The sequence below is a fragment of the Cricetulus griseus genome, chromosome 6, assembly GCF_003668045.3.
Source record: "Cricetulus griseus strain 17A/GY chromosome 6, alternate assembly CriGri-PICRH-1.0, whole genome shotgun sequence".
Taxonomy (NCBI): domain Eukaryota; kingdom Metazoa; phylum Chordata; class Mammalia; order Rodentia; family Cricetidae; genus Cricetulus; species Cricetulus griseus.
Window position 1 is genome coordinate 145,284,219 of NC_048599.1, and position 14,440 is coordinate 145,298,658.

Sequence of the window (14,440 nt, forward strand, 5' to 3'; positions counted from 1 at the left end):
AGAGGTAGGTGGATCTCTGTGACTTCCATGACAGCATACTCTACAAAGTGAGTTCCAGATCAGTCAGGGATACACAGAGAAATCCTGTCTCCACAAAACAAAACAAAAAAACCAAAAAACCAAAAACAAACAAACAAACAAAACGCCATGAAATAAGTTGATGGATACTTGAAGAGTGACACTTGAGGTTCTCCTTTGGCCTACACACACACACACACACACACACACACACACACACACACACACACACAAACATGTGCACCTGCACACACTGGCGTAGTGTATGTGTGTGTGAGAGAGAGAGAGAGAGGGAGTGTGTGTGTGTATAAGAGAGAGAGTACGTGTGTGTGATTGTGTGTGATAGAGAGTGTGTGTGAGAGAGTACCTGTGTGTGATTGTGTGTGTTAGTGTGTGTGAGAGTGTGAGTGTGAATGAGTGTTAGTGTGTGAGTGTGTGTGAGTGTGTGATTGTGTGAGTGAGTGAGTGTGTGTGTGAGTGAGTGTGTGTGAATGTGTGAATGAGTGTGAGTGTGTGAGTGTGTGTGAGTGTGTGATTGTGTGTGATTGTGTGAGTGAGTGTGTGTGAGTGTGTGTGAGTGAGTGTGTGTGTGTGGGGGTATATGTATGCTATGCTTTGTTTAAGCAGTGCAGAGGATGCAACACAGGGCCCCTGCATGCTAGACACGTGCTCTGTCACTAGGCTACATCCTCAGCCCACATTTATAATTTCATTTGCTCTCCAGAAATGTCGGACAATATCTTGTTGGAGATTATTGCAAAGAAAACGCCTCCAATTTCTCCTCTTAAACAGCAGTTGAAAATCTACAGAATAGGATGGCACTGCAAAATTGGGGGCTTCATATACTAGATGGAGGGTGTCTTCTAAGGATGCATGTGCTGGTGTTCGGTTCTCCTGTGGCCGTGCTAGGAGGTGATGGGACCTTTAGGATGTGTGGTCCTGGGAGAAGTACTATGAAAGCAATGCCCTCCCGTCGTTTCACGGGGCCCTTATTGGGTTCCCACCGTAAGACCCGTCTGACCCTCCAGTTTCTGTGACAAGGAATTCTTACAGTTGATTTTTCACGGTGTGGGACAGGGACTTGCCAGTACCATGCATGACATGGACCTCCCAGTGCCTGACACTCATTCTCACCATTGGCTGTCTTCAGGTTCCTTAGCAGTCCCTTCTGCAGGCATTGAGAGCCATGGATGATGGTCTGCCCGACTTTCGAGTGCCACCTCGTGGCCTGATGGGTGACTGCAAGTTCAGTGTAGAAATTCTGGTTTGTCTGTCTTGGGATTTAGTAGTTACTAAAACAGGGTGAAAGAGGAGAGTGGAGAGTTGTCCACAGAAAGCCACATGGATGCTCTGTCACACAGGGGAGATGTGCCTGCCAGATTCTGTGCTAAGAACATTTAATATGTCACTTGGTGATTAGTTTTCAAAATGAAAAGGTGGAGGTTCCTGGGACCCTGTCAGGGATATCCAGGGCTCCAAGGCATGGGCAATGTACATATTCTTTACCTAGTGTGTGGTGTGGATACTTGTTCTTCCTCTTCTTCTTCTTCTTCTTCTTCTTCTTCTTCTTCTTCTTCTTCTTCTTCTTCTTCTTCTTCTTTTCTTCTTCTTTTCTTCTTCTTCTTTCTTTTCTTCTTCCTACTCCTCCTCCTTCTCCTCCTCCTCTTCCTTCTTTTCTCCCCCTCCTCCTCTTCCTCCTTTTTCTCCTCCTCCTCTTCCTCCTTTTTCTCCTCCTCTTCCTCCCCTTCTTCATGTCCATTCGAGAATGCAAACATTTCTTTGTATTATACAGTAGTTCACAGTGTGCTGACCTGAACCCTCCTGGTTTGGAGCCCAGGGCATGTCAGTTGTCTCTCCTTTCCTGTCTGATCCTGGTATGCTCTGTGTGGACACGGGCATCACCCAGAATCTCCATTCTCCACTTTTGACCATCAGACTCCAAGTTCAAGTGGAGTGCACCTTACTTCCATGCCCCTCTGGCTCCTGCTTCAGCCTCAACCCTCCCGTTCCCTCTTCCCAAATGTCCTTGGTGCTCTGTCTTTGCTCATTCTACTCTGACTGCTTTGGAATGCTCAAGCCAAGCACTTCCTCTCCCAGGAGGTTTCCCAGGAGCTCTTCCCCAAACAGAGTCACTTGTGTCTTTTGAGTAACTAACAGCTCATGCCTGTCCAGGAAGAACAGCGAAATTAGGAATGGGCACTCCAAATCCCATCCCCCTCCTGTAGCCAAGTCTGGAGGATAGATAGATCAGAACTCAGGGCAGTGAACAGAATGTTCTTGTCCTGCAGTGACTTGGGGGCAAGTTTTGCCTGGCATAATCTGGGGACACTGAGAAGCCATCAGCCTCCAGGCAGGAATGGGGACTTTGAGGAGGGGACTCCTCCCTCTCTCACCCCCTAGTCCATGCCTTCACCTGGACTGGGTGTTGGGGAGGCAATAGGCAGGTGGCAAGGGATCAGTGGATTAGCCCAGCCCCCAGCCCCACATTTTTTAGTGACAGGATTTTAGACATTGCTGTAGGCTAGAAAGCTAGCAGCCCACTGCTCTTGAGGAGTGGAACATGGGAGCCCCCCTCCCCCCACCCAGTTCCAGCTTGGAGCTCGGCCATCAAGGCTCTGTTTAGTCCTGCCTCCTAGCTGTGCAGTTTGGGCCATGTGACTTAGATTCTCTGAGTCTCTGTGAGGCAATCTGAAGGTAGGAGCCAGGTGTCTGGCCTGGCCTTGGAGGATCAGATCCTAAGGCCAGGAACAGTGGGCCTGGGAGGAGCAGCCGGGGTTGGGTGGGGGTGGGGTGGGGAAGTGGTGGCAGGGTGGGGTGAGGGTAGGATCAGGCTGGTAAGGCGGAAATGTTTGTGGTCAAAGCTGCTTTCAAATCTTGGTTTTGTCCTCATGTTAGCTTTGTCATACGGAGCTATTTACCCTCTCCCTTGGGCCTCAGTTTCCCTTTTGAAGACTGGGATCCTGCCTTTCAGGGTTGATGGGGGCACAAATGAGGAAGTAGCTTAGCTGCCAAAATTACCTGACCAATAGCTAGGTCAGCAGAGGCTGTGGAGAAGCGGGTCTCTAGGGGGCGCTGGTGCTCACTGGCAAAGTGAGATCTCTTTGGTGGATCTCAGGTGGCCTGAGAGCCACTGTGTTTGGTGTGTTCTGGTCCTTGGCTAAACTGCCCATCTGTACCTCAGTGAAGAGACCCCAGGCTTGGTCTCTAGATCCTCGGGGGCCCAGCTGTGGTCCATGTCATCCCATTTGGGGGCATCCCTGGCATGCTCAACTCATATGCCTCTGACCAAAGATCCCCCCATTCCATCTTCTCCTCCTGTACCCCAGCAGCAATGACCAGAAATCTAGATGTTACCTGACACTTGGAGAGTCTGGACTTTTCTTGCTCTCCATAGGTACAGGCCTGGTCAAAGTGGCTGTCACCTTTCACCTCAGTGACACAGCTAACCTCTTGCCCCCATTCAGTTCTCCTAGGCCAATCACACGTCTTTTCTCCCCAGCAGCACCCTTCTCCTGGCCCACAACCTTGGCTACTTTTTGGTTTGGACACTCAGCTTCTGCCTCCTCCAAAGTGTGTAAGCAGGCCTGGACCTCTCCCTGTCCACTAGGTAATTTCAGATTTTAGTTGAGTGGCTGCTGGGAAACCTTCCCTGATTTCCACTCCCCTGAGACCAGGTGCCCCCAGACCAAGGCTCCAAAGTGTCCTCACCCGCACTATGTCAGGGTTTCGACATCCTTGGAGGTGACCATCATTTCCCTGCTTCTCAGCCTGGTTGACTCTCAAAGGACCTTTCATTAACAAAGGCTGGCTGAATGAAGGGATGGATGAGTGAGTGTTGGGAAATTTGGACAGGGAGGAGTGGTGATGGATGGCTGTGCTGGACGCAAGGCTGGAGACAGCAAGGAGCTGCGACTGCACAAGGAGGGAGGGAGAAGGGGACTAGGAGGTGGAGTTGGATAAGACCAGGGACCCACAAACCCTGTGTCCACCACTTGCTGCTCCTGGCAGCCACAGGGAAGTCCAATAGTGTCACAGGCAGAGTCCCTCTTAGGCTGAGTCCCCACCCCCAAGCAGAGGCCACACAGGCGTGTACAGGTTGTTTATTTACAAATATACCAACATCTCATCTTTTTCTTGTTGTTTCCATTTTCTGCTTTTGTGGGAAGAGGCAGGTGAGTGGAAGGCAGGGGTGGTGATGTGGTAACGCTAATAAATAATTTAACAATGACAAGTTATTAAATAAAATGTGTGTTGGGATGGCAGGCGGGCAGTCTGTACACGGTAAACGGAAGAATACTACGATGGGTGGCCTGGCCCCAGCCCAGCTGCAACAAACTCCCTCCAGTGGGCCCCCAGGGCAAGGCAGCAGCCCAGAAACCATTGGCAATTGCCCCTATCAGGGGCCTTGTGCTGAAGGGTCCTTCCTGCTTCCCTGCTCCAGGCCATGTGTGAGCCTCCTTGTGTCAGGTGTGAGTGTGTGAGCACATACATATGTGAGTGTGGTGGCCCTTCCCCACAGTGGTCAGCCCTGGGCTGCAGCATCCCCCTGGCCCTAGGGGTGCCCAGAGCTCTGAGTCCATTCTGCCCCCCACCCCCGCCGTGTTCCCTGACTGAGCAGGGGGGACATCCAGGTAGACTTGGGAGGTGGTCTCACTTCAAAGGGATATCCCTAAAGGAGGAGAGGCTGCCTCTCAGCTGGGCCTACTCATTTTGAGGCAGTTCCTCACCGCCCACATCCCCCTCCAGGAAGCCTCCTTGACAGCAGGCTGCCTGTGGCACCCCTTGGTCTGACCCTCACACCTGGTGTGGTGTCTGTGTGTGGCCTCTTGAGAGTCACTGAGGGCAGCAGAGTATGGGGGAGCCTCATGGACTGAATCCACAGATAAAGCAGTGACCGAGACAAAGCCCGGGTACTTGTCACTCCTGTATGACACCTGGGCAGGCTCCTTCATCCACCAGAGCCTCAACATACCACATCCCCAGGCAGGAGATGGGACTTGGTTTTTCTTTGAGACACTCCTACCTATCTCTCAATGTCTGCCTCTTACTCCTGCATCCCTCTGCCTCTTCAGGCTACAGGCCAGCCCGCCCAGCCCCATACCACTTCTCAGCCCCAGTTCCCCAACCTGAGCAGGGTCTCTAACAAGATCTGGGCAGGGCTGTGGCAAAGGCTGCCTCTGCTCACAGGACAGAAGCCTGAGTCCCTGCAGCAGTCCAGGGCTGGCGTGTGCTCCTGTGTCTCAGCAGGGCAGCAGGCCACAGCCATGGTGAAACCTGAGAACGGCTGCCTGGGCATCTCATCTCCCGTGTGATGGTTGTGGTCCCTCCTCTGGCAACTTACTGATAACATCTTCTGCCTGGGGACACCAGCATGGGAACAGCAGATGCCAGGGCTGGACTTGGGGTCTGGAGGCCCCAGAGCAGGAAGGGAGGACCCTTTGGGACCAGCAGGTGTGGTGAGAACACACTGGTCCCTGGTGCAGGCCACACAAGAGACAAAGAAGAGGACAGGCCTACTGTCCTTTTCCGGCTGCAGTTTTGCCATTATCATGTTGTGAGGCCTTGAGTACATCCCTGCCCCTCTCCTGTCTCAGGTTTCCCAGCTGTCACAGAAGGGATGACCTACACAGCCTATTGGTATTGTGTCTTCCAACTTAAAACATGGTTAAGAGAAGGCTGGGTCTCCCAGGAGCCAGTATCCACCCTGGGTCCACCCCAAATATGCCCTGTACAATTCAGCCAGAGGGCTGTGCCAGAGCAGGAAAGGATGAATCCCCAGAAAACAACTGGCTCAGGACCATAACTTCAGCATGGAGATTAGTGATGCTCTCTTTATAAAAAGAGGGACACTGGAGGCCTATGCTGGCAGCTGCTCTTCCCTGTTGATTCCATCTTGTGACATCTGAGTGGGGTAAAGGGGGTCTGAGACAGAGAACAAACCCACACAACTTAACTAGCCAGACACAAGAGCCCAAAGTGGAGAGACACTCATCCTTATGTGCCCACAACAGGAGCTGGGCAGACATCAGATGTATGTGTTGGGGGGTTAGGATTCAGCATTAAATGAGTGATAGCATCCTGGGCATCTGGCCCCAGGACCCATTGCCTGTCAGGGCCCAGTAGAGGTTGCCAAGGAAAGACCCACTATTGCTTCTGCTTTGGGCAGGAAGAGTCTAGGAGCCTCGGGGCTTAGGTGACACAGGAGGCTGGAATGCTGGTGGGCTATATACTGTGCACGGGTACTGCAGGGAGCCCCATAGGGCAGGCCTCTCCCCCAGCTGAGACAGAGGAAAGGGATACTGTGAGTTCAGGGTACTGCCCAAGCTGACTAAGCCAACGGAAGGAAAGGTAACTAGGTACAGGCCACGGTCTTCCATGGGCTCTGAGCAATCAGCACCCCATCTACACAGGTTGAGGAGTGTGAGGACAGAGGCTCCTCATAGAACAACAAGGGTGGCTTTCCAAAGCCGAGACCTAAACCACCTGCGGGATCTCAGACCACGTTATCAGAGTAAGGTGCAGAAGCAGGGGAGGGGATGGGCCTGTTCTGTGTGAGCTAGCTAATGTCAGGAGGGCAACTTGGTCACCGAGTCCCACACCTGCCAGTGAACAGCCTTAGTCTGCTAACAGGAGACTAAAGGTCAGGAGGGGCCACAAGAAGGGCAGCTAGCCCTGTTGAAGAACAAGGACCAAGGGAAGTGAGTATCAGATGGGGTCAAGCTGGTGACTTTGGGGCCCTTTCCATCTGGATCATTGGCTGTGGCCTGATTCTACCTGGTTCTGTGGGCTCCATCTCTGGCCTGGGACCTGGGTCTGTGGCTGCCCTCCTGCTCTGTAGTACTGACCTGTACAGAGCCTGGATGCATCTAGGCTCACCTGTGCACACCAAAGCCTCCCTCCTTCCTCTCTCTCCAGTTGCTCTCAGAGGAAGGCCCTGCCCACCGACCTCACTGCAGAGCATCTGCCCACCTCTCCCACGTGTGTGTGTGTGTGTGTGTGTGTGTGTGTGTGTGTGTACACCCAGAAGTATATGCATGTTTGCACAGGTGTGCCTACAGATGTGTGGGCCTTTACATGTGCATCTCTGTCCCTTTGGGTCTCTCTGGGCTCTGCCCACATCCCTCCTCTTGCTTGTGACTCCTAGTTCAGGCAGGGACAAAGAGCCTGTCACCCCTGCTTGGTTCCTCCTTTACTCTGCCCCAGCCTAGGGCTGGGGACAGTGACCCTGGGCCTCCTAGGACCCAGAAACCATCCCCTGCGCTGACCAGAAAGGGAAGTGGTCACCTGCGCAGGACACCCGTATAACCATTTCTCCGGTACCAGGCACTGTCCCAGGGCTGGCCTTGCAGGGACAATGGAGGTTGGCTGGAAATAGAATGTTTAAAAAAAATAGAACAAATACAAACTTCCCCAAAAAAAAGAGGTGGAGAGGGGAAAGGAGGTGATGGAGTCAAAGGGCTGGGAGGCGAGTGGCTGTCCAAGAGCTCTGGGTCCCCAGGAGTCACAAGGTCTCTGTGGGCAGGACACAATCCCTGCCCAGGCTGCACCCATCTGCCTGTCTGGCTGTGCCCAGTGGGCACTTGAGCCAGGTCCGGCTGGCCGAGGGGAGGGCACCATATGGCTGTCTGTTGAGTCTGAGTGGGTGGTGGGCTGGGGGGCCGGCTGGCTGCAGAGGCCTGTGGTCCCACCCTAGGCCTAGGCCCAAGCGTCCATGCGGCCCAGCTGGCTCTCAGGAGGCAAAGTAGGAGCTCTGCATGGAGTAGAGCCGGTCGATGGGGTTCCCCACACGGGCCTGCAGGGAGCCCACATCAGAGGAGCCGAGGAAGCAGTCGCTGAGGCTGGTGAGGGAGGTATCGCTATCGATATCGTGGAAGATGGAGTCATTCCCTGTGGGGTGCAGAAGGGATGTCAGGAGCTGGGTGTGGGCCAGGGCTCCAGGAGGTTCTGGCAGCCCTGCAGGCTCCATGGCCAGGGGTTATGGGCAGGCCAGCTGGCTGGGTCTAGGCCCTTCCCGTCAGTGGGAGGCAGGTTGGCAGTGTGGGCTGGACTGCCCTGGGCCCTGGGCCCTCAGCTTGGGGCAGCAAGGATTGTCATAGCCTCTGTCTGCCTGGCTAGGCAAGGACAGAGGGCAGTGCTGGGGCAGATGGGGTGGGGCAGCTTACCATAGGGGTTCATGTGGTCACCTGGCATTTGGGGTGGCGTGAGGCCCTGCTGGAAGGGGTCGCTGCTTCCGTAGGGGCTCTGCTCCATGGCCACGATCTGCTGTTGTGGAGGGGCCAGCGGCGTGTAGGAAGCCATCATGCCCTCCATGCGGCTTGACAGGACCTCTGAGGACAATGAGTGCCTTCACCAGCTGGTCCTGCCTGCCCTGTCCTGGTAGTCCCTTCAGATATTCCCCAGGGACCCTATGATTTCCCTCCTTGATGCAACTTCTACCTTCTCTCTCCAAGTCCCTTCCCCCAAAGACTACCTGCTCCAGCTACAAGAGCACAGGCTGAAGAGGCGGCAGCCTCTGTTGGCAGTACCCATGTACCATGGTTGACTACATGGGAGCACCAAGATGGAACCCAAGCCCAGGAAGGCTTCTTGGAGGAAAAGCCCTCATCTCAGCAGAACCTAAAGAACAGGCAGGAAGTGATAGGACAAGCTGGGGAGGGAACGGTCTGTCGGGTGGACTGGAGAGTCCACCAGCTGGGGCTAGACATCAGGGAGGTAGGCAGTGGATGTGGACAAATGGGGTAGGATGGATAGGCGACAATGGGGTGCTTTAGGAATGGGGTGCAGCGCGGCTCCCTCTGGGGCTGTCTGAAGCAAGGAAGGTGCTGTGAAGAAATGCTGGGAGGCTGGGAAGAGGAAATGGGAAGGTCCTGGGGACACTGCCAAGGTCTCTATAGGAAAGACCTTGTATCCAGAGGATGCAAGGTGGACCAGGGACAACCACTCCCCAGATGGTGACAGAACAAGGGAAAGGTGGGGCCAAAGAGGTCGTGAGCACTGGGGTAGCACCAAATGAGCTCTGGTAAGCTCAGAGGATTCTGGGTAGCATCTAGGAGGGAGCTGGGGACACTGGAGAACAAGTACAGGGCTGCCTGGTGGCTGAACGCAGAAGGCTGTGGCCCCAGGAGGGCCTAAAAGGCGAAACAAGAAATCTGGGATTTTGGAACCTTGGTAGGTCCCCAAGTCCAGGCTGGGATGCTGGCCTGGCTCCAGCCATGAGTGGCAGAGCTGCCCACTCCCCGAGCAGGTAGTTCTTTCCCCTGCACCACACAGGCAAGTCTCTGGAGCTCTGCACCCTCCTCCCTCCATAACTTCAAAGTCTCCATGTCCCAGGGTAGCCATGGATACCATCCCTGGCCCAAGCTGTTGGCACTGAAACAGATTTCCGAGTGAAGACCAGCTCCAGAGGACATGCCTTCTGCTCCATGGACTGGTTCCTCACTGCTAGTGGCAACCCACCAGGGGCGTCTCCATATTCCACCTAGCTTTTCTGGGGCACTTTCACAGAATGAGTGAGAAGCCAGTGTATGTCACCTCTAAAAGTGCAGGTTGGAGCCCTATACACAGGCAACTTTGCCCCTTGCTAGTGGTGTGATCCCAGAAGGTCCCTGGATTCCCCCAGGCCTCGGTTTCCTCATGAGGTATGCCTGGTAATCCTGGCCTGGAGGCATTCCATGAGAGCTGAGTGAACTAGGGTGGGTGGGATGTGGGGAAAGAGCACAAGGGGACAGCAATGACTTTTGCAGTAGAGACCCTGACAACCCTTCCGTTGTAGCCTCTGCTCCCCATGTCCCTGGGGCTCACCTTGGCCCAGCCGCTGGGAGTTCTGTTGCTCCTGTTGTTGCTGGTGCCGCCGAGCCAGCTTCTTCATCTGCAGGGTAACAAGCCAGGCACCCACTCAGTCTCAGCCTGCACATCAGGTCCCCTTTATGTCCCTCACCCCTTCTGCCCAGCCCCATCTCCCAGGTGTGTACTGGAGCACTGGAGTAGCAGTGACCTCTCACCTTTGCTCTTTGGTTCTGAAACCAGACCTGGACCACACGCACGCTGAGGCCTGTCTCTGCTGCCAGTGTTTCTCGGACCTGACCCAGAGAGAGGAGGCAAGTCAGGTCTGTGTAGATAGCAGCTGGGAGGTGGCAGTTGGGTTGAGGGATGGAGGGACACTCCTGTCCCCAATGATAGCAGTGGGTTGGGAAGGAGGAGCTGGATCCACAGTAAGTAAAAAAGGGGTGTTGGCATCAGACCATCCCCCCCAGAACTCCTCACCTTCCGACAGGGCTTGGAGGAGACCTCAAAAGAAGCCTTGAAGGCTCTTCGCTGCTGCGTGGTGAGGATGGTCCGGGGCCGTTTGGGCCTTCTCGGGTCCTTCCCATCATCTCCACTGCCCTTACTCTGGCTGCCCTGCCCCTTTGCCGGCTTCATGTCTCCATCTTCATCCTCACTCTTCACTGTGGAAGACACAATCCAACCTGTTAGTTCAAGCTTTGCATCTTTAGGTGAGAATTCCTTCACCCACCTGCTGTGGCTCCCTAATGACCTCAGATAAAGTAGTCCCTTCCCTAGGCCCATAGAGCCTTCTTTGCCTGGGTCTTCATCTCCTGCTCCCTGCACATCTCTTGTGCAGGGACAACAGACAATTCTCACTCCCTCGTCCTGGGACCAGCCTAGTCTAACTGCTGGTCCACAGTTTCGGGTGCTCATGGGCTCTGGAAGACAGTGAATCGGGCCCAGGGGTGTGGGGGTGGGGATGGACCCAGGTGCACACCATGGCTGTGCACGAGCCTCACACACACTAGAGTGTGTGCAGGATGTGGTGCTTACACACAAGGACAGATCTGCTCTTGCGTGTCTGAAGGCCAACAGCCTCCTGCACAGGCATGTGGCAACTATGGCCCAGGCAGGCCCTGGGCTTCCCCAGCTCAACATGTTTGAAACTCACCTTCTGCTGGTGTCTGAGGGTCATGTGTCATGCTAGCTGGGGACCAGGGGAAAAGAGAAGAATGTCAGGGGCCTTCTTTCTGGAGACCTCCAGGGACTAAAAACTAACAAAGACACAGGGGCCAGGCATCCTCCCAGGAGAACTTAGTACCACGCTATGCAAGCATGTGCACACTCGCCGAGTATGCTCACTGGTGGGTACACATACCTGCGTCTTGGTATAGAGGCCCACACATGTGCTCCTTAGAGACATGTACAATCATGGGCTTACAGAGGCCTGCACCCACAGGCAGGGACACATACATGCCAAGGCACATGTGGCATGAAGAAACATGTATGCATACCCAGCAACATACAAACCACTTCTATGACTCCTGGGTTTGGGGCCTTAGAGAGTCAGGTACATGGCCAAGCTTCCTAACAACCATTAGTTTCTGACACCCCTCACTGGAACCTATCCTCTCCCTAGTCCCGCCTTCTCTGGAGGTGAGCCTCATGAAGGTGATCCCTTCTACCATATCTGCAAGGTGGGCCTTCCATGGGAGTGCAGGTGGCCACAGCAATGCTGTCACAGTGTCTAACCCAGGGATGGCCAGCAGCAGATACATGAGGACTCTGCCATACTACAGCCTAGACGTTGGGACCCTGGAAACAGCAGACACTTCCCACATGGGCAGAAGCTAACCCTGTGGATCTCGGATATCTCAAAGGACAGGACAGCCATGTTAGCATGTTCCCTGCTCAAGTTTCAGGAATGACAGGGTGCCAGCTGAACTTTAGGCCTTGCCAGAGAGCAAGTTGTCACATGCACAGTGCATGCAAGTGCATACAAACATGTGTGCACAGCCTATGAGTGTGCTGGTTAGCTGCCGAAATATGAAGCATAGCAGTGTATGTATGTATGTGCCTAGGGGGAACTTTGCATGCTTGGGTGTGTGAGCATATTTCCCCACATAGGGGTACATGGGATGGTGTCTCTACAGTACTGGGTACATGTGCGGTCAGATAGGCATACAGGTGTGTTGTCCCTGTGGCTGGCACCCAGATAAGTACTAGGGTGACATGCAGGGATGGATGTGATTTATCAGTGCTGACTGGACATGTGTGTGGGTGCAGGTCTGTGGAGCTCAGAAGACCCCTCCAGAATCCCACTGAGCCATGTCCTGCAGCTGTCCCAGCTCAGGCTCACCAGAGTCAGACTCGTCAGGGCTCACGGAGCTGAGAAGATCCTTCTCCTTCTCGTAGTCACCCTTGCACAGTAGCTGGCCCTCCTTGAGCACGAATTCATCACCCTTGCGCAGCTGCCTCTCGCATACACAGCAGCAGAAGCAGCCCAGGTGGTACACGCACTCGAGCGCTCGCATCACAAACTCGGTAGGTGCGATCTTCTCCATGCAGCCGCTGCATTTTGCCGCGAAGAGCCTGCGGGGAACGGAGGAGGCACAGGCTGGGCTGAGAGGGTCTCACCCAGGACATCTCCCTCTGCAGGCAGTGTGGGGAGGGCGGGGACACACCCTCCTCTTCTGCATGTCCTACGGGGACCCAGTCAGCTCTGCTTCTGGGTCTTCCTTCTCAGGCATGGAAGCCACTAGAGGGCAGTGTTCGGGGTCAGCCTCACTCCCTGACCACTAGCCTCCTTCATCCCCATAGCCAAATAATCCCAATTTTGCCCTGCCCTCCAGCCTGGGCCCTTCTCCCCAACCTGGGCTCCCAGATCTCAAATCTTCTCACCTGTGCCCCAACACAGGACACAGAAGGCTCTTCGTATGCTCATTGATCTTGCTCTTTCCTGATCCATACTTCCACAGCTCCCTAGTGCCCTTAGAAGAACAACCCATCTCACCACCCCCTGCTTCCTGGCTATGATTCCTCAGAACAGTCATGGGGTCTCCAGTGTACCCTCACAGCAGCCGCTGGACATGTTCTGTCCCTGCCCTTTGGCTTGGTGCCACCTTCTCGTCCCTTCATTTCCACATGGGCACAGCTTGCGAAAGCATGGCTAGCAGCTGTACTCAGCACATTACACATGCATGTCACCTGATCTTGCAATGACCCTTGAGACCAGAGAGACCTGGCCCCATTTTAGGGATGAGGAAAAGAAGTGCCGACGAGAGTTCCTCTTGCTCAGAGCACAAACAACTCCCAGGGTGGGCTGATCCAGGATGGTGCTGTCTCCCATCTAAGGATGTAGCCCGACAGGGTTTCCGTGCCCTTGGCTGGCTTGTGCTGGATGGTCCTGCTGTTCTGCTGACCGCTCCTCCCCACACCCCACACCCTGTCACATGCCTGCTCTGTGGGAACTCAGCCTCAACAACACTTTGATGGAAAAATTTATGAAGAATCAAATTATTGCTGCTGGGAGGGAATTAAAACCATTTTTCATTCCCCGCATCCCCGGGCCACGTCTGCGGGCGCCACCTTGGGAGCACCGCTCGAGTCCCATCCCTCTTTATGGCCCGCCATCACGGGCACAGATTACAGCTGCAATTCTCTGCTAATCGGTTCTGGAGCAGGGACAGCCGTAAACGCCAGGCTCCAGCCCTGCCTCCCTTCCCCGGGGCTGCCATCAGCACCGCCCACGACAAAATGCTGTGGTGCAGTGGACAGGGATTCCTCCAGTTCTGGTTGATGCCCTGGCACTGGCCAGAGCACTCAGCCTGGGAGCAACCCCGTACCCACCTCTATTCTGTCTGGCAGACTCCTATTCAGCCTGCAACACCCAACTCCAATGCCACCTGCTCTGGGAAGCCTTCTCTGATGATGCCGTAGTCTAGGGCACATGGCTTCCTCTACCTGCCTCTGAACTTCTTACTGCCTCAGGTGGCTCTGCTGTAAAAATGGGGGTACCAGAAGACCATCCTGAGGATTTGATGACATTGAGCATGTGAGTCAGCAAAAAGCCATAAAGTAGGTCTCCGAGGGGTCCCAACTCTAATGGGGATACCTCATGGCAGATTATAGCTCCTTCTAGTTCTCAGGGGCCTCTGTGTGCATTTGTGGTATGGGTATGCAAAGTCTGGGCATGGGACTGAAAGTCAGAATAGGTGCTGGGGGCAAGCGGGACCCTCTAGCCCCAGCTCAGCCTGTGACTTTGCAAGGAAGGCACAGGCCGGGTAGTTTTGTTCAGGGTCCAACCTGTCCCATCGGCAGCCATAGTAGGCTGAGGCTCTTAAAAACTTGTCTGGCTATGGCCTCCTTCCCAGAGGCAGATGCCTACACCTCACTGCTGCTCTGAACCTGACTCAGTGAGGGCTGCAGAGGTCAGAACAGATAGGTACTGCCCAGTACCCAGGTCTTGGCCATCTTGGCAGGTCCAGGTCCCAGGCCAGAGTTAGCACATCTTATGGGGCTCCAAGACACAGAGCTTCCAAGACTGCAGAGAAGTAGCAAGCGGGATGTGTGCTGGGGGGTGACCCGCATTCAGCAACTATGCCACCAAGCTGGCGCTCCTACATTCAACAGCCACACTAATGCCTTGGCAGCAGGG

General features: G+C 54.5%; 1 protein-coding gene across 3 annotated transcripts in view; it reads right to left on the reverse strand.

Moving 5' to 3' along the window:
• Positions 1-4,102: 4,102 nt before the first annotated feature.
• The window catches only part of Lmx1b (LIM homeobox transcription factor 1 beta), a 79,057-nt gene continuing 68,719 nt past the window's right edge, over positions 4,103-14,440 (reverse strand). The window contains exons 3-8 of one of the 3 annotated variants that reach the window (XM_027423743.2): positions 12,143-12,375; positions 10,282-10,463; positions 10,020-10,097; positions 9,820-9,886; positions 8,202-8,345; positions 4,103-7,905 (exon numbers count right to left, since the gene is read on the reverse strand). In XM_027423743.2, the coding sequence (XP_027279544.2) occupies positions 7,748-7,905; positions 8,202-8,345; positions 9,820-9,886; positions 10,020-10,097; positions 10,282-10,463; positions 12,143-12,375 (862 nt within the window). In that variant the 3' untranslated portion in view covers positions 4,103-7,747. Of the gene's footprint in view, positions 7,906-8,180; positions 8,363-9,797; positions 9,887-10,019; positions 10,098-10,281; positions 10,464-12,142; positions 12,376-14,440 lie in introns of all 3 variants that reach the window. The other 2 variants (XM_027423742.2, XM_035446649.1) reach the window with 2 other exon arrangements.